The following is a 20629-nucleotide window of genomic DNA, read 5'->3' as shown; positions in this document are numbered from 1 at the left end:
AAAAATAATTAATAACTTCACTGCCACACGTGAATGACGCGTGCGGTCTGACTCGACACTTCACTGCCACGCGTGATTTACGTGACGTCAGCGTGACGTCTGCATCTTAAAATGAATGGAATAAATAGCAGAAAGAAAAAAAAAATAAGACGTTGAGTGAGACGTTCATTGAGACGAGTGCATGTAGCAAAGTCATATTAAAGAGTCGATCGGAACGCCATAAAACACAGAATTTATGTTGCTTCTCTAATTTTACATGCAAGTATAGCCGAAATCAGAGCACAGATATTGTCTTTATTTTATGTGTATTTGATTTCACCAGACGACGGCTCGATTATCAGGATTTTTTTGCAGATTAACATCTTGGAAGGGAGAGCTGGTTATGTCTTAATGGGTCGCGTTTCAGTCACCATTTCATATTCATTGCGTTGTTTGACAACAGAAACAGCAAAATATACCAATGAAAACCGTTTTATTGAGAATTTAGCTTCATCAAAATGGGCACAGAGAGAGACAAACTATAATGTAATAATAAATAATAAATGTACATTTAGCATTTTCAGAAGAGCTGCCCTGTCATGCAAAAATCTAAACATGTTTGTGTTAATTGCTCAGTGCAAAGAAAGAGAAGTAATGGGAACCTGGTATTTCTTTGTTCTTTCTACATGTGTCTAATAGACATGAACAAGTTCTTTGAAAAACATCTATGACCTTTGAAACATGTCTCTTCATGCTCTATGTTGACTATGGTTTCAATAATAAACATACATTTGCATAAAGCATCCATACTTATCCATGCCCACGTTGATTAGAGTATTACAAACTTGAAAAGTATTAATTTAAGGTACATTTAGAACAAATAAAAAAATGTGCGATTAATCGCGAGTTAACTCATGACAATCATGCGATTAATCGCGATAAAAAATTTGAATCGATTGACAGCCCTAATATATATATATATATATATATATATATATATATATATATATATATATATATATATATATATATATATATATATATATATATATACTCAAACAAATACATATGAAATGCACAACGACACACACACGCAAATGCTCTCCGCGCACATACTCATATGAGACACGAGCACACACACACACACAATACCCTAAATATGTGGAAAAGTTGATCAAAAGTGTGCCTACATTTCTCCAGGCTCAATGCAAACAAAAGTGTATCATAGTTTCCAAAAATATTAAGCAGCAAACCGTTTTCATATTTCTGAAGGATCATGTGACACTGAAGTAATGATTTTGAAAATTCAGCTTTGACATCACAGGAATAAATTACATTTTGAAATATATTCAAATAAGATTTTAAATTGTAATACTATTTCACACTGTTACAAGTTTTACTGTATTTTTGATCAAACAAATTCAGCTTTGGTGAGCATGAGCTCTTTATAAAAAAAAATAAATAAAAAAAATGTGTTCCTTTGTGCACTGGCTAAGGAGCATGAGTCAAACTGAAAAAATAAAACCAAAGTTTTTCTGAGGTAATGTGTTATGTAATCTTGTTAAAATGGATTTCATAAAATTGGTATAGAAAAAAGTATCGTTAGGAACCGGCATCGAAACTGAGGTATCGAAATTGGCACCGGATCGAAAGATTTTGAACAATACCCAGCCCAAATGGCAGTGCAGAGTACCCGGCCGCTCGGAGCTGTGGCCGTAAGGTCTCCGGTGCCTGTCGAGGCGGCAATCCCCAAACCCGGTGGTGCACACCGGAAGTAAGGGATGCTGTCAAGCTGAAGAAGGAGTCCTATCGGGACTGGATGGCTTGTGGGACCCCTGAGGCAGCTGACGGGTACCGGCAGGCCAAGCGGACTGCACCCCGGGTGGTTGTGGAAGCAAAAAAATCAGGCCTGTGAGGAGTTTGGTGAGGCCATTGAAAAGGACTATCGGCTGGCCTCAAAGAGATTCTAGCAAACCGTCCGGCGCCTCAGGAGGGGGAAGCAGTCTCCTAGCAACACCGTTTACAGTGGACACCTCATCTAGGGATATCGTCGGACAGTGGAAGGAATACTTCGAGGATGTCTTCAATCTGACCGATACATCCGACACACACCCGTCAGAGGGGGACTCGTCCATCACCCAAGCTGAAGTCACAGAGGTAATTAAGAAGCTCCTTGTTGACAAGGCACCGGGGGTAGATGAGATCCGCCCTGGGTACCTCTGGATGTTGTGGGGCTGTCTTGGCTGACACGCCTCTGCAGCATCACGTGGCCGGTCAGGGAAAGTACCTCTGGACTGGCAGACCGGGGTGGTTTTCCCTCTTTTCAAGAAAGGGAACCGAAGGGTGTGTTCCAACTACAGGGGGAATCACACTTCTCAGCCTCCTCGTGAAAGTCTATTCCAGGATACTGTAGAGGAGAATTTGGCCGATTCAGGAGGAACCGTGTGGTTTTCGTCCCGGTTGTGGAACACTGGGCCAGCTGTTTACCCTCTGCAGGGTGCTGGAGAGTTCATGGGAGTTTGCCAAACCAATCCACATGTGCTTTGTGGATTTGGAGAAGGCATTCAACTGTGTCCCTCGTTGTGCCCCCCAACATTGATAATAATAATAAATGTTTCTTGAGCATCAAATTTTCATATTAGAATGATTTCTGAAGGAAATGTCATGTGACACTGAAGACTGTCATGTGGAGTCAATAATCATGTGACTCACTGAAGAGAGTATGCTGAAAACACATAATTTACATTTGTTCAAAGGAACAAATTACATTTTACAATATATTCAAATAGAAAACACTTATTTTAAATTGTAATAATATTTCACTTTATTACTGATTTTACTGTATTTTTTTATTGAAATGTAGTGTATATATGTAGTGTAATTGTGAAATGTCTGAGAGTGCAGTAGATACATTAGAAGTCTTACTGTGAAAATACTGTGAAAGAAATGCAATTACTAACCTGGAAAAATCCTATACAAAAAAAATTAACTGTGTTGTGATACAACTTCAAGAGACATTTAGAATCTGTTGATGTTTATATATATAAATTTGGTGCCCTGGATATTGACATGTTGTCATTTATTTTTCATTAATATTTAAACAGTAGGCTATAGAAGTGTTTTGCATATTCATGAACACGAATGTGACAGATTGTTTAGTTATAATGATGTACTGGGCAAAGTTTTTTTTTTTTTTTTAGTTTTTTTTTTATTGAACAAAAAGCACAGGGGATACATGCATCAAGCACAACAAATAAAATAAGATACAAAAAATAAGACAATAAATTCAAAGTAATTCAAGGCAGTAGCCTACATAAGGGATAGTTCACAAAACATTCATAGAAACTACAAATAGAGAAAAAAAAAAAAAAAAAGAAAAAAAAAATACACATACATATACACATACACATATATAAATTAGGGATACATAAATAAATAATTTTCAGAAAATCAGGAGGTAGTTTATAATGAAACCATAATTTTTTTGAGCAACAAAGAAGTTTTAGCAGCTTTCTTATTAACTGATAAACAAAGAGAGTCATAAAATATTTTTAAATCGACACAAAAAAGTTTAAAATTGGGCTTAGAATCAGTAACTTTACATTTATGAAGATGAAATTTGCCACATAAAGTAAGCAGTTTTAATCTGTCATCCATCTCCCTTGACCCGGAGTCCCAAATCAAAAACAGCACATTCATAACCTCAAAAGTAAAGAGTTTGTAATAAGCAGAGAAAATAAGCCAGGCTACTTTTTTCCAGAACTCCTTTGCAAAATCACATTCAAAAAACAAATGTGGTATTGTTTCAAGATTAGAATTACAGAATGTGCATTGTGAAGAGATGTCTAATTTAAACTTAGAAAGAAAAGAGTTACAGGGATAGTAATTATGTAGAATTTTAAAGTAAAGCTCTTTCCACTTATTTGGTAACAGAAACTTATTAACGCCAGTCCATATATTAATGGTAGAAAGAGAAGCTTTGGGATGACAGCTGATCTTCCCAATGAGAAATCTTCTAATCCAAAAGTTGTTACATTTGACATTGGAAAGCTCCAAACCTCCAATAGACAACCGGGGCATTTCACAAACGGATACTCTGTAGCTACAGTATGACCTTACCATATGCAAAAGTTTAGGTGAAATAGAGTTAATAACCCAGTTATATACTTTAGGTGAGGAATCCACTCCAAAAAGGTTAATAAATTCATTGTAGGAATAAAAGCTGCCATCCTTCTTCAACAAATCCAAAACAAAAACTACACCTTTGTCAACCCAATCCTTAATAAACACAGATTTTTTTCCACGCAGCACATTCTGATTGTTCCATATAATGCTTCTATGAGGGGAAAAATTGTGGCAAAAGGCAAGCTTACAGGCCTCCAGGGCTTGCTTATGAAAATTAGCAAGCTTGAACGGAAGTTTGTTGCATTTAAAATCGCAAGACAATAAAAAATTTAACCCTCCACATTTTTCAAAGATAACTTTAGGTATGTGAAACCATAACAAATTAGAATCAGCATTCAGGCAGCGTTTAATCCGGCCAATCTTGAAAACCTGACTGAGAGTACTGAAGTCCAAAGCATTCACACCTCCCTCCAAAGTATTCCTTATCAGAGTCTTCCTTTTAACATACTCAGTTTTATTTTTCCACAAGAATTTAAATAGTATAAAGTCGATAGATGAGCAAGTTTTCGGGTCGACATATAAGGACAAAGCTGGGTAAACAATCCTAGAAATGCCTTCAGCTTTAGCTATCAAAACACGACCATAGATAGTTAAGTTTCTTTGTAGCCAGCAATTGAAGACATTCTTTAATTTTTTTGTCCGCTGTGAAAAATTATCTAAAATTCTATCTTTGGGTGATTTACTTATTAAAATACCTAAATATCTAACAGAACTTTTGACCTCAATACCTTCTATAAGACCTTTATCAAGACTGTGAATAGGTAAAATTTCACTTTTATTTCTATTAACAGTGAGACCAGAAGCATCAGAAAATGTTTTTAAAGCTTCCAAAATAACAGGAACCTGTTTCTCATCTTTTAAAAACAAACAAGTGTCATCTGCCAGTTGACTAATTAGAAAAGTGTGTTCAGCTACTACAATACCCTGAACATCTACACAGTGAGTAATAAAAATATTAAGAAACTCTGTGACTAATAAAAACAAAAATGGTGAAAAAGGACACCCTTGTCTGATGCCCCTGCTAATCGTAAACCGGGGAGAAACACCATTCACCAAAGATACATTACTGTTAATATTTTTGTAAAAAGTCTGAACTATTCTAATAAAGGAAGAGCCAAAACCAAATTTGCGCAAAGATTCAAACATAAACTCATGCTCGACCGTGTCAAAGGCCTTGTAAAAATCTAAAAATAAAATGATTGCACTATCGTTGATCAATTCATTATAATCTAACATATCTAAAACAAGCCGAATGTTATTTGCTATATGCCTACCTTTCATAAAGCCAGATTGGGAAACTGAGACAATTTCTTCTAAGCATGGTTTCAATCTATTTGCGTAAAGAGAAGCTAACAATTTATAATCCGAATTAAGTAAAGTAATTGGGCGCCAATTATCTAAATATGAAGAATCTTTGTTTGGCTTAGGGATTAAAGTGATCAATCCCTGCTTCATGGACTCAGTTAATTCACCTTTCTTTATACAGTCTTTAAAAACTTCCAAAACAAGTTTTTTTATGTCTTGCCAAAAGGTCCTATAAAATTCAAAAGGCAGTCCATCTGGACCAGGGCTTTTATTGAAAGGGGCTTTCTGGATAATCCTATCCAACTCTTCCATAGTCAAGTCCATCTCACAAGACGACCGATTTCCATCACTTATAATAGGTGTGAATGCTTGAACCCTCTCAAAAAAACTATCTGCAAACTGAGGTTTAAATGAAGAAGAATAAAGCTGTGAATAAAAATTGGAAACAAAATTAGAAACTCTAGCTTCATCTGTGACCAAATTGCCCTCAATATTTAGAGAAATTATTTTCTTAGATTTCCCTCTTTTCTTTTCTAAATTAAAAAAATATGCTGAATTTTTTTCTCCGAATTCTAGCCACTTTACTCTGGATCTAATAAAAGCACCCTTAGCCTTTTCTGCATAAAAGTTATTTAATTCTTCTTTAAGGTTGTGCAGTTTTACTTTATCATCTTCACTTGTCTGTGGCTTGCCTAAAATTTGATTCATTTCATTTAATATAGAGGTATACTTTAAAGATTTTGTCTTAGCTAACCGTTTACTAAATCGAATAGAGAATTTTCTACATTCGTATTTAAACATTTCCAAATTAGATAATAATGAAACACCAGGTTTTGCTTTAAATTCATCAATGATGCTCTTAATACCTAAACAAAAAGAGGGAATCTGTAGTAGAGAACAATTTAGTTTCCAATATCCAGGGTTTCTGTGACACTCAGTACCAGAATCGGATAAAATAAGATCGATAAAAGCATGATCTGTGAGAGGAGCAGGACAGATACTGCTGGACTTAATAAAAGAAGTCTGATGTAAGCCAGTAATCTATACGCGATTTTCTTGAGAGATCTTTACTAAACCAAGTATATGAACAATCTTTATCATGCATAAACCTGTAAGCATCCAAAAGTGAAAGGTTACCACAAAAATCATTAATAATAGTGTTACATCTGCATGACTCTCGTTTTGGGGGAAATCTATCCAGACATAGGTCAGGAGCTTCATTAAAATCTCCTCCAACTATTACTGCAGCAGATGGATATTTACCTTTTAAATCAAGAATTTTAGAAGACAGATCCTGAAAAAATATGCTATTTTGTGAATGATTATTAAAGCCATAAACATTAACCAAGATAAAGAAAAAAATCCCCTAGAAGAATGATAGCAATAATCCATCTACCCTTGGCAGAAGAAAATGACTGCAGAATCGAGCCGCTAAAATTACGGTCAAATAAAATCAAAACTCCAGCGGAGTGATTAGTACCATGACAAAATAAAACCTTACTTCCCCACTGATTGCGCCAAAAGGTTTCATCTTCATAACAAGAATGTGTTTCTTGGAAAAAATAAACATCCCTTTTCTGTGACGTACAAAATAAAAACAAGGCCTTGCGTTTAGATAAATCACGAATCCCCCGTACATTAAGAGAAAAACAAGACAGTTTAACCATGAACCTGGGCAAAGTATTACATGACTGAGAGTAATCAATATGAAATATATAAGCAGAGATAAGTGATATCTCCATATAGACTAAGTTTGTAACTCCTAAATTGTAAATGTTAGACAGATGCTGCTCTGATTGAAGCCAGTGAGACTTCAGCAGCTTCACACTCAGTCACAGTGAAGATCTGCTGACGACACACTTACTCTAACTCGCTAGTTATGAATTTTCCATTATAGAAACACATGATTAGAGTTTGATAAATGTTATGTGTTTTAACCAGATTAAAAAGGCTGGCTAGCACATCATCTAATGTAGCTAACAGTGCTGACTGTTGACGCTTCTGGATGCTACACACATTTCAAGCATTTTTAACACGAACAATGGACGAACATGGCCCATTAACAGTTATTAAAACATATTTCATTGAAGAACAGGCTACTATAAGCCGCTAACTCACCAATGCACTGCCACTGGCCAACGAGAGTGCTGTACGGATTCCCCAACAAGAACTCCATCTTGATGACAACAACAATCCTCCGATGGTGAGCTTTATATATCTGTCTATGATGGTGAGAGGCTGGAACAGCGCGCATAAGCCCCGCCCAGAGAGCTGTCTGAACCTTTATTGATCGAGGAAGCTGTCAATCATGTTGTTCCAACCGCGTAAGACCTTCGTTCATCTTCGGAACACAAATTAAGATATTTTTGATGAAATCTGAGAGCTGATCACTTCTCCATAGGCTGCTAGGTGACCGAAACTTGCTGGCCCAGAAAAGTTATTAAAGAGATCGTTAATATAGTCCAAGTGACTACAGTGGCTTAATCTTAAGTATATCAAGCGACGAAAATACTTTTTGTGCGCAAAAACAAACAAAAATAACGACTTTATTCCACTATTCATTTCCTTCTCTCTGGGCCTCTAGTTGGTTCACGTAGTGTTTTTGCGCTGCGCGTCTGTGTTGCACGTCACCACGTAGGCTCACTATTGGCCGACGCTGGTCATGTGTGTGATGCGTGATGACGTGTAACACAGACGCGCTGAGCAAAAACACTACGAGGCCCAGAGAGAAGGACTCAGATTTCATCAAAATATCTTAATTTGTGTTCCGAAGATGAACGAAGGTCTTACGCGGTTGGAACAACATGAGGGTGAGTAATTACTGACAGAATTTTCATTTTTGGGTGAACTAACCCTTTAACACGGCAGAGTTCCTTTACAAAATACTCTTAATGAGCAAAAAACGTATGGAAACTACGTTATAAAAACATGAATTTATGAACATGTTGGCTTTTCGAAATTTAGTTTAGAAATAGCGGAGGAATTTTAGTACACGTGGAATGTTTCCTTTAATTTTCCATTTCATGAAGAATCTTACAAATTAAATACTCGAAGAATATCACTAACGTTATATGGATGAGTATTATTAATACAATGTATTTTAATTTCTTTAGAGCGCCTCAAAGCTCCTGAAAACTCTGGAAGTTGATGCGTCATGGCGGTAGTCTGTGGTTGCTGAGCAACAGTGTTTGCGTCCAGAAGACGAGTAAGTTACTTCAGTGATATATTTCCAGGTAAGTCTGTTGTCAAATGAACGAGCTTTTAGTAATAACATTTGAAATAGGTGATTGATACAGTGTTTTGACTGATTGATTGATTGTTTTTGACTGTCTGACTGATATCCAAAACATATCCGGAGTATCTCCAAATACTAAGCCATAATTCTTATATTCCTCAGATCTGTCATTCAATAATATTGAAGTGATTGAAGGACTGGACTCTCTTGTGAAACTTCAGGACTTGAGTTTGTTCAACAACCGTATTTCTGTCATTGAAAAACTGGATACGCTGCAGAACCTGCAAATCCTCTCTATTGGAAACAAAAGCATTGCTCAACTGGATAATGTAAGTTAAGCCAACTATATTTTAGATGATACAATTTTAGAAAATGTGGAATCCCAGAAGGATTGGCTTCGTTTTTTCCAGCTGACCACTTGTGAAAGAGAAGTGCAGCACACTTTTAAAAAGAGGAGCTATTATGGAAATATTTTACTTTAGAATAAAATATTTAAGTGCAAACTGAATGTAATGTTTTCTGACACTGAACTGCAATTTAAATTTAAAGGGTTAGTTCACCCAAATATGAAAATTCTGTCAGTAATTACTACATTATGGACACTATAATTTGCTGGCCCAGAAAATGTATTAAAAACGTTGTTAATATAGTCCAGGTGACTCCAGTGGCTCAATTTAAGTTTATAAAGCGACAAGAATACTTTTTGTGCGCAAAAACAAACAAAAATAACGACTTTATTCCACTTTTCATTTCCTTCTCTCTGGGCCGTAGCGCGTCTGTGTTGCACGTCACCACGTATCACACACATGACCACCGTCGCCCAATAGTGAGCCTACGTGGTGACGTGCAACACAGATGCGCTACGCTATTACACTACGTGAAAAAAACAAAAACAAAAAAAACACGCTCGAAGCAGTTGACCAGTTAGGACACATTGATTCAGCTGACCAATCAGAGCACATTGTGCTTTTCAGAAATTAGGAGTTCACTAGAGACAGCAACTAAACAGGGGTGCATTTCCCAAAAGCATAATTAGCAGTGTTGGGTAAGTTACTCTAAAAAAGTAATGAATTATTAGATCCTAATTACATCTTCAACGGTGTAATTAGATTACTTTACTTATTACTGTCTCTCTAAAAAGTATGGGATTACTTATTACTAATTACTTTATAAATCCCATCAACTTTAACCAGTTGACCAATACAAGGATAGACAAGAAACTTTTATTTTAATTATGTCAAATAAACATTATAGAATTGCATACATTATTCTTGAACTGACAAAGTGTGTAAAGAGAGAGGGTTACATTAAAAAAACATACATTTTGACATAAAATTTTGATGTTAAATCCACTATTGTTTTATATAGAAATGTTGTACAGCCTATACAGTATTGAATGCAATTACATCAGAAGTAATTGTAATTGAATTACAAAGAAATTAAGAGTAATCCCTTATTTTCCTTTTTCAAGGGAAAAGTAATTAAAATACAGTTATTAATTATTTACGCCCAACTATGGTCGCAAGTTCTGTCGTTTCGGCATAGTTCAATGAGTCTGTGTTTCCCAAAACTATAGTTCCAACAAACATTCGCTAACAGCATCGCAAACTTGTGTGGTCAGATCGACAGCTCTCGACATAGAAGCAGAGTTTTTTGTTAAAATATAATGTGGACTTATCCTTATCTGGAGCAAAATAAGCAAACTGACATTCAGTACAATCTCTTATCTTTTATTTCGAATAAACACAAATGTAATTTACGTCTTTTAGTTTGTCAAAGCGTCGTTTTTGAAGAGTGAGAAGGAGCCTATGATTGAATCTGGAAATAAAGCAAAATAACTGAGAAAAATTAGTCCTCAGATGCCATGTCCGTAATTTATGGAACAAATCTAGCATCGATTCAGTCTCAAACAGATTCATTAAAAGTATTTATTACTTTTAATAAAGTTCGTGACATCATTAAAAACGTGGTTGAACGACAAATTTGCGACAGTACAGTTTCGGGAAACTGTCGTGATGATCTAGTTGATTTCTTCAACAATTCATCGTACTCTGGTAGTTAAACAGCGAGTTATGTCGTTGTTCGGGAAACACATCCCAGTGTGTTGCTGACAGACTGGGAAGAGAGGTGCTGAAACAATGTCAAATATGTTTTAAAAAATGTGTTTTTTGAACATTCAAGCATGAAAACCTATTCTAGTAAAGCCCAAAAGCTACATCAAGACTGTAAAATGACCTCTTTAAGAGTGCAAATGAGAGAACAGCTGTTAAAAAGGACTCAAAATAATCCATTTACCTTGACAATCCCTTTACATTTTAGAGCAAAATGGAAGCTCTATGTGTGCAGTTATTTGAGGCGGGTTTGGCTCATCTTGCTGAGAGAACGGCTGAGGTGGAATCCTTTTTAACCTGTTCCCGTGAGGCAGTGGCTGACAATCGGCGCAAAGCAGCGCAAATAGCAGCTGACTTTGAAAAGTCCAGGAGACAGGTTGGTTTCTTCTCCCTCAGTCACACAAGGAAAATGAGACAACCTGTTTCTGACCAGTTGAACACATCAAAACGCTCACAAATTAAGTTCTGTTCTATTGCAGAAGATTGCGGAAATGCAACAGATTGAAGACGCCGATCTTCGTAAAGCTCACATCACTTCCTGCCATGAACAGGCTGAGCAGCTCTCTGAAACCCTCATGGGTATTGAAATGCAACTGGTGGACCAACTGGAGGTCAGAATAAAAATACCTATATTGTAAATGTAATATTAATTTACGGAGCATATCACCTAAATGAGTGGAAGTTTCACAATGGTTTTTTTTTTTTAAAGGACATCTTCAAAGACTTTGAGAGGAACATCTCAGACATGGTTGGAGGGTTAATTGAAAATGTGCAAGGGATATATCCTTTATCTAACAAAGCAAATCAAAAATATTTTTATTTTAAGAGTAAGGCTTCTTTAACTCTGACACACATTCGCACTGATTCGAGACCTGGAGAACGGGAACAATGAACAACGGCTTATGATTGCCTTGGCAACACTGGAGAAGGTGGTCAAAAGCGAGCTAGGGGAGCAAATACTGGATGATCTGGCAATGGTCAGTGGAAAACTGTCACTTCACAACATAATCACTTCATTTGTGTATAAGTAGTCAAAAGCCATCGTAACTACATGCCAGACACTTATTTTTAGTATTGACTGATCCATGGTCCTCATTTCCTATGCTGCCCTGTAGCTCTTGGTAGATAAAGGCACAGTGACCAATGCAGTCAGTGCTTCTAACGACACCCACGTGCAGAAGATTGATAATAGGGAGGATGAGCTACTGGCACGGGTCAACAGCTGGATGAGCGGTCTGCTGAAATCGGTACTTGATTTATGAACACACATCCTGTGAACTCCTTAACAATATTATTATATTATATTATATTATATTATATTATATTATATTATATTATATTATATTATATTATATTATGTTGTAGCCTACCGTGCAGCTGTCCAGGATCAGAACAACCTTTTGTTATTAAATAAAATATAAATCTTTTTTGTTTGTGTTAATAGATACAAAATGATGAGGTGAAGAGGAATCGCAAGCGCATCTCAGAGATCCAAAACTACATTCGTTTTGTAAAAGATGAGCTGGAGGACATGGCATGATCAGCAGAGATGGCGGATGGTAGACGGGAATAGGAGATTGAAGAGGATGATCGCAGGTAGGTAGATTGGGTAAGTCTTTAAGTCTTTAGAGTGAGTCTTGTGCGTCTATGTTGAGACGAGACCAGTGAACCAAAGGTGCAGTGGGTTTATAAAGGGAGTGGATGATGAGGTGCAGGGTCAGCTTGGGTTTTGTGCCTCCGCACTGCCTGTCAGGTGAGCCGTGTCCCATACCCTCTCGCTCTGCTCAAACCAGTGGTTGACAGCTGGAACCTCCGAGGGCTCACCTGACCAGGGAAAAAGCGGCATTTATATAGCGCTTTTAACAATGTAGACTGTTCCAAAGCAGCTTTACATTGATAATAGGAAATTAAAGTAAAGTGTTTTGGCATTATAGCAACTCTAGAATAAAGTTATTGTCCAGCTAAAGTTAGTTTGATTGATTCACTTCCGACACAACGATCATTAGTTATTAACTTAGGGGCCACTAACACGACACCGTTTTAACAGAAAACTCTTAAAGGTGCTGTATATAGTTTTCAGCGACCTCTAGCAGTGATGTTTCAGATTGCAACCAATAATTTTACAAGCGCGTGCTCTTGCGCATGCTCGAATTTATGAGCGAGCACTGTGTGGGTACCTTCCAGACTGAGATGCAACACACCGGAGAAAGCATCACACAACATGCTGGAAACTCAGGTAAACTCCCACTGCAACGTTACAATAATAGGCTACTTTTATCAGCTTGACGTTGAACTAATGCTCCATGCTCGTACCATGATAAATATGGAACCCTATCAACCGTGCCGAATTTTGCCACTGCAAGCACCACTTCACATTTTCTTCAGGAAATGTACATTCTAGGTTTGTAGATAAGGTTTCTCCATGATTCAAATGCCCTGCCGATGTTGAGCCGTGTTTTTTCACCCGAAGTTCATCCGATTCACGTCTGGCCTTACGAGCTTCAGCAGAAAAAAGTCATAAGTCCATGTCATAAATTGCAGTGTCGTCGCTGTTGAGTGCAAAGTCAGTAGGCTAGACGAGGCGAGAGGCTCGGGAGTGCGCGTGCAGGTCACGTCACTGGATTCCGCGGTAAATCCGACCCGGCACCTTCACATAAAAATAAGAATACTTGCTTTCCGAGGTAATAGCAAAACCCGCAAAGTGGATCATTTTAATGTGAGATTACAACCCCTTCACACACGGGCAATAAAAAAAGGATTCATTTTAGTAGAAAAGTTACATACAGCACCTTTAAGTTCTTTCTGCACAAACTTCAAAAACGCGAACCAGCGAGAACGACGATGGCGTGCACATGCGTATTATGAGTTCAGTCTATAGGTATGTACATTTGAATATATGTGTAGACCTTCCCTACAAATCAACCCTCAACATACTACTTGCCTGGCCTTAAAATTAATAATACAGAATTTTTATCGCTTCGACGTAGCCACGCGAACCGTAATTATCCCGACAACGCTTTATCTGTAGATAGGTAAAGGGAGGGGAGGGAGGCCTTTACAGGGAAGAGCCTAGTTGACATTTCAGGACTGCGCTGTCGTCGCATCCAGGCGCAGGTCCTTCGTCAGGTCTGGATACGGCCTGGATCCGGCAGACTGCGGTAAACCTCGGGATAAACAGAGAGACTAATATTAGCATAGTATTAGCATAGCATAGATTTAACGAGTACATCAGGATTTATGGGAAGTGTTCCCGGTTCCGGCTGATCTAATCTATACAGCCTAACATTGAATTATAGAAGTCTATAATGTATTATATGAATGCTAGGTCAAAGAGATGTGTCTTTAATCTGGCTTTGAACTGACAGAGTGTGTCTGCTTCCCGGACAATGTTAGGAAGACTGTTCCAAAGTTTTGGTGCTAAATAGGAAAATGATCTACCGCCAGCAGTTGATTTTGATATTCTAGGTATTATCAACTGGCCGGAATTTTGAGATCGCAATAGACGTGAAGGACTATAATGTGTTAAGAGCTTGCTCAAGTACTGCGGAGCTAAACCATTTAGTGCTTTGTAAGTAATCAGCAATATTTTAAAATTTATACGATGTTTAAGGCGAGACACGGCAGGTAAAAACATTGATTTTTCATGCAGTGGTCAGTTTTGAGATTTTGGGCTAGTTTACTCCTTTAATATGTGTTCTTTCAAGCTGCTATAAAGAAAACTTTGGAACAGTCTTCCTAACATTGTCCGGGAAGCAGACACACTCTGTCAGTTCAAAGCCAGATTAAAGACACATCTCTTTGGCCTAGTATTCATATAATACATTATAGACTTCTATAATTCAATGTTAGGCTACATAGATTAGGTCAGCCGGAACCGGGAACACTTACCATAAATCCTGATGTACTCGTTACATCATAAGAAAAATGGCATCTACGCTAATTTTAGTGCGGCCATTCCCAAACTGTGGTCCGTGAGGGTACTGCAGGTGGTCCGTGGAAAGGCAAAATAAAATAAATTTTTTACCTTCATTTTACCAGGAAATTCCCATAAAAAAATGAAAAGTAAAAAGAATATGTAGGCATATATTGATATAAAATTTTAATTAAATTGTCAAGTTATTGTGTGATTAATAAAATAGGCTAGTGGTGCTCGGCCATGACGTTCAAGTTCAGTGCCGTTAGAACCACAACATGGATCGGTGGATAGCAACAGGTTCTCTGAAGAGAAAAGGGCAGAGGCAGATATGTTCTCATTATCACATCACATGCATAGCCTTTATAGGTAGTTTATATGAAACAAAATGTTTATAAATGGAATGAATAAGGCCTGTTATTATTTTAATTTCAGTTAGTTTCTTGATCTCGCGTTTCTGAAATGTTTTGCGGATGTGCTAAGTGGACAAACTCAAGCCTACTTTTTGAGGACTTGTAAAACTCTGAAGATTAATAATCCCCTAAAATCGCCAAAGGTTTTGAAATGTTGACTATATCCAAGTGTTCTTATTACTGTATAGATTTCATACTCCATTGCTATGGAAATAAGCCTGTTGTTCAAATGAACTTGATTATGCCCTCGGGCGCTTTAGTAAATAAATAAATTAAATATGTGGCAGATTCAGCGCGTTCTTCATCTTCAATCCGCAGCGGCGCCGAGCAGAGCACACGTCAGAAACAGAGGACAGGGTGTGTGTGTGTGTGTGTGTGTGTGTGTGTTCACCTGAGTCTCATTGGTCTGTCAATGTCAGAATATTTGAGATGACCGCAGAGCGACTGACGCTTCAGTTTACAGTCGAGTGCGAGATGAGATGTAAGTAAGTTAGCTAAACTAAATATTTCATATTTGACAGCTTTTTTAGGTCATAAATGTGAAACAAATGACAAAAATAATCAGACAAACGAATATACTTTTGTCGAATTTCGCCATTTTGAACTGAAAATAGGCCTATGCAACGTGACTAATAATTCGTTTACTGTCATTGTGAGGGGACATTAACAGAGCATTAACAAAGCTGTTTTCATCATGTTAGGCAGAAGATTAGTAATGAATGTGTACATGTTGAGAATTAATATACATTTTGTAGCCTTCAGTAAATTAAAAAAGTTCAGCTTTAGGAGGGGAAGAGACAGGGCAAGATGAGGAGACTGAGAGAAGAAGAAAGAGTGATGGATAAGAAGTGAGAGCTGAGCAAGTATTGACACATAATCTACTGCCCACTGACATTGTTTTAAAGCTATTTCTTATCCTTTTTTGGCCTTCAGGTGTCTTGAAATGGACATATCAGAGAAATAAGACCCCCTAATAACCTTAAATGTAGGACCTCTTTGATTATAAAGCCCTGTCTACGGCTCTGTATTAGGAATACGATCAATAATTAATGTGTACATATTGTGAATGAATTTAATAAACTTAGTTAGGCTACCTAGCTTTCTTAGTAGCTTTCAGTAAATGAACACGTCTGAGAAAATGATTCATAAATCAACCTATCAGTTGAGAAAATAGCGGAGGAATTTTAGTACACGTGGAATATTTCTTCTAAATTGCCAAAATTTCCTTTAATTTTCCATTTCATGAAGAATCTTACAAATTAAATACTCGAAGAATATCACTAACGTTATATGGCTGAGTATTATTAATACAATGTATTTTAATTTCTTTAGAGCGCCTCAAAGCTCCTGAAAACTCTGGAAGTTGATGGCGTCATGGCGTCTGTGGTTGCTGAGCAAGTGTTTGCGTCCAGAAGACGAGTAAGTTACTTCAGAATATATTTCCAGGTAAGTCTGTTGTCAAATGAACGAGCTTTTAGTAATAACATTTGAAACAGGTGACTGATACAGTGTTTTGACTGATTTTATGGTGACAGGTCTGCAAAAAAAGATAAGCAATTGAACTAGATATTAATATTAGATAATATTGCACTGCTAATCACCGTTACTGCAGGTAATAAACGGGTCCAGTCATCAGAAGCGTTGGAAAATGAGCTGGGAACAGGATGAACCCAAAATAATCGCTGAGGAGATGTTACAACCAGCAATTGTTGAACAGGGACCTCAAGGACAAGCTGGAAAAATAGCCAAGAAAGTGGGCATCCAGTACGAGGAGGTGCTTCAGCTGCGGCTGGACTTCAGAAGTAAGAACCATAATTAAATTAATTTTAATGTAAAATTAAACATTTTTGATTGATTTTTTATTTTATTCAGGGTGAATCTCATGCAAACTTTCCTGGGACATATTTCACCCCAAAATCAAGAGAAAAATAAGAATGTATTTTGAATTATTGAAAAATTGAAACCCACTTTATTTATTTATTTAGACATTATTTTCATGACAAGTAAAATACATCCCCCCCCTGGCACACAGATAATGTTTTTTAAATCAGTGTTAAAGGGATAGTTCACGCAAAAAATTAAAATTCTGTCATCATTTCCTCACCCTCATGTCGTTTCAAACCCGTAAGAGTTTTGTTCATGTTCGAAACACAAATGAATATCTTTTTGATGAAATCTGAGCGATTTCTGTCCCTCCATTGACAGTCTACGCAACTAGGCCTACCACGTTGACACTTTAAAAAGTTCATAAAGAGATTGTAAAACTAATCCATATGAATTGAGTGGTTTAGTCCAATAAATATTCTGAAAAGACACGATTGCATTATATGATGGACAGATTTAATTTAGGCTTTCATTCACATATAAACATTTATTAACTCGCACATCAGTTGTGGTAAACTGAAGCTCAAGCTTGTTCGCTTGACATGCAAAAACCACGGAGGTTCATTCTCGTGCACGTTTGACCTTCTGCAAGAACCAATGTATGGGGTGAGATTTCGGTCAGAATTCTGCGTGCGCAAGATCACATTTTGAGCGTGCAAAAGGGCATTTCGCACGCGCGTGAACTGAGTTTTGCGGAGAAATGTTCGTCTCGCAAATAAGAAAATATTGCGGGCGAACGAAAATCAATTTTGCATTTAAAATAAGTATTTGGATGTGCGCGGACGTTCTCTTTCGCGTGTGCAAAGTTTCACTTTCTTGCTCCTTTCATACCAGCCGTGAGCGCTCTCTAAGCGCAGACGGCTCGCTTGCTCAACACAACCCAGCGTTACAATATGCCATAATTCCAGCCAATCAGAGATGAGACTGCTAAATTCTGATTGGCTGGCTTGAAAACCAATCACAAGACTCCCTGCATCACCGACTGCGGAAGAGAACTAGTGCAGTTGAGTAAAGTTGGCAGTAAATTCACCGTTCTCCCAGTCCTACTGGCCAGTCTCTTGTCCGTTCTCGATCTCAATCGTGCCCCGCGCCTCAACCGCACTTTATCCTTCCCGTCTCTGCTTCTGCTGCTGCCCCACCGCTTTTGCCTCTCTCCCCCTCCTCATCGTGATTCACACTTTGATCGCGACTGCTCTGCCTCTCGTGCATCTTCAAGCCGCCACTTTTAAATCTCCCGTTGGAGACACGCGCTCCAATAGGCCTATTTCACAAAAATGGCCGCCGAGACCGGAAGTAGGGTAAACTCTTTTCCGGTGAAAGCACTAGCAGTAGCAAGTATCGTTACCCTACTTCCGGTCTCGGTCGCCATTTTGTGAAATAGGCCTATGGCTGCTTGATTAGCCGCTGCAGCTGCCGCTTGTCAACACGGTCGGCCATGACATGTCACCGGAACCGGCCTGGTGCCACACCGGAAGTCTCTCCCCCGGGCAATTCGTTCCGCTCTCATAGTTCCCTCTTTTTCACCCGGTGACACATACAAACTTAATATATACTCTTCTTGACAGTAGTGAATAAATATTGCTTCCTTCTTTCACAGGATGCATTCGTGGAGTTCTTAAATGGACCTCAACTTTTCGACAGCATGTTTGCTGAGGATCCTGATGCAGAGAAACTGGCTCTCCTCCGGGGATTGGAAGCACTGCTGCAGACATATCCTTATTATGAATAGCAAAATATACAAATCAAAAACGAGACAACCTGTTTCTCACCAGTTGAACACGTCAAAATGCTCATCAATTAAATTCTGTTCTATTGCAGAAGACTGTAATAACATAGAATTCATAGACAATTGGAAAAGTTTTTGGGGCAAACCTGACCTGTTGAAAAGAGATGGTATTCATCCGTCCTGGGATGGTGCTGCTCTTCTCTCTAGTAATTTGGCTCATAGTCTTAGAGATAAAAAATAACAAATTGGGCACCAGGTCAGGAAGCAGACAGACTGGCTTAACTGACTGTCTGCTAGCGGCCTCACGTCACCAAGGTCAGATAAATCCCATCACATAGAGTCTCTTTCACCTAGATATCATCATATAGAGTCTGTTCCCCGAATTTGGAAATCCAAAAAACGTCCAAACCCATCTAAGGTTAAAAATTTAATTGATGTTCAACTAATAAAAAACAGGTACAGTATAATACAGATGAGCAAATGCTAAAGCTTGGGTTGCTGAATATTCAATCCCTTACTTCAAAAGCACTCATTGTTAATGATACTAACTGCAAAATGCCCGTGCAAAATCAGTTTTTGTGTGTGTTTTTAGTAATTGTTGGTTTGGTGCCTGTGAAAGAGACTGTGAACGTATTGAATAGGATATGTTTAGTTGGTGAATAGCATAGGCTACTATTACACAGTAGCGATAACGTTAAGTGCACCAGAATGAAATATAATATATAATATACACGTGCAAAAACAGTTTTTGTGTGTGTTTTTAGTAATTGTTGGTTTGGTGTATTTGAGTGCTCATTGTTACAATTACACAGCAAAAGGTCAGTGACATTTTTATTTGTGCATGGTAGAAAGCAAATACTGATACTGACATGATGCATTGGAGTATATATTTATTTAGAGTGGATAGAGTGTGTTTTGTTAGTTCAGACTGGCTGTTCTTGAAGATTACATGTTGTTATTGTGTCAGCACCTCTTTATAGACAACATTGCTCAGAAAGTGGCGCTTTTTGTTTGTTTCATCATCTTGAGCAAGAATACGAAGTCTGCTTGATCTGCCAACCCTGCTGGCTGCAACGTAGAATTGACCATGACTGAAGAAGTCCTTTTGTGCAGAAGACACCCAACACGTTGCAAAGACTGGCCTTGTGACTTATTTACTGTCATGGCAAAGCAGGGTCTCACCGGAAACTGCTTACGTCGCAGGGTGAATGGAAATATGTTGTCAGATGGGATGAGGGTGATGCGTGGAATGAGTAATGTGCGTCCAGCATTGACACCGATCACAGAAGTCGCAACCAAAAGATGAGCCAGGATTTATTCAATGATGTATCTCGATCCATTGCAGTGTCCATTTTGTTGGTCAAAATTTCGAAGTAGCATGATCACCATTCCCACCTTTAAAGTGATGCGATGGGGAGGCATACCAGATGGGCAGAGGGTATTCAGAAACTCAGTTGGGTACATATGGTGACCCTCAGATTCTGCAGTGTCCACACTGTTGCAAACATGCTCTTCTCCAGTGCACGCACTTTGTTAAGGATGTGGCACAATATGAATGTTTTCCCAGTTCCACCACTTGCATCAAGGGATATAATTTTTCCAAGTCCCTGTTCCACACTTTCCATCACTGTTTCGACAACTTTTTGCTGTTCGTCATTGAGGCTGTTTTCTGTGTCAGTAATGATAGTTTGAAGTTCCTCTATGTTGTGCTCAGTCTCATGCTGGATGATGCGGGGAATTTGACTCCGGACGTGAAGTGGATCAGGCTCAGGGAGGCCGAAGTTCCCATTTAAAGTAAAACCATGTCTTTCAACATGGTCCTTAAGGTCAAGTAGCACTTGAGTCACAATAAATTCATCTGGCTCATTCACATTGGCC

The 20629-nt window shown here is 38.0% G+C and overlaps 2 protein-coding genes across 2 annotated transcripts in view; one reads left to right on the top strand and one right to left on the bottom strand.

Moving 5' to 3' along the window:
* The window catches only part of LOC311081001 (uncharacterized protein), a gene marked incomplete at its 5' end in the record, with an annotated part of 116805 nt that extends 109160 nt beyond the window's left edge, over positions 1-7645 (bottom strand). Inside the window, one exon of the mRNA XM_084111335.1 lies at positions 7588-7645. Within this exon, the coding sequence (XP_083967461.1) occupies positions 7588-7645 (58 nt within the window). The remainder of the gene's footprint in view (positions 1-7587) is intronic.
* A 971-nt stretch (positions 7646-8616) lies between these two features.
* On the top strand, positions 8617-12521 carry LOC311080994 (dynein regulatory complex subunit 3-like; the record flags this gene model as incomplete). Its single annotated transcript, XM_084111324.1, has 7 exons — positions 8617-8674; positions 8867-9033; positions 11024-11191; positions 11295-11426; positions 11525-11614; positions 11931-12062; positions 12260-12521. 7 exons carry the CDS (start codon positions 8617-8619, stop codon positions 12353-12355), a joined length of 843 nt encoding a protein of 280 aa, XP_083967450.1. The 3' UTR covers positions 12356-12521.
* Between the last annotated feature and the right edge of the window lie 8108 nt (positions 12522-20629).

Source organism: Abramis brama, assembly GCF_963993115.1.
Source record: "Abramis brama genome assembly, chromosome: 1".
NCBI lineage: Eukaryota > Metazoa > Chordata > Actinopteri > Cypriniformes > Leuciscidae > Abramis > Abramis brama.
The sequence above is the reverse complement of the archived record's forward strand: the minus strand, read 5'-3'. Positions and strand labels throughout refer to the sequence as shown.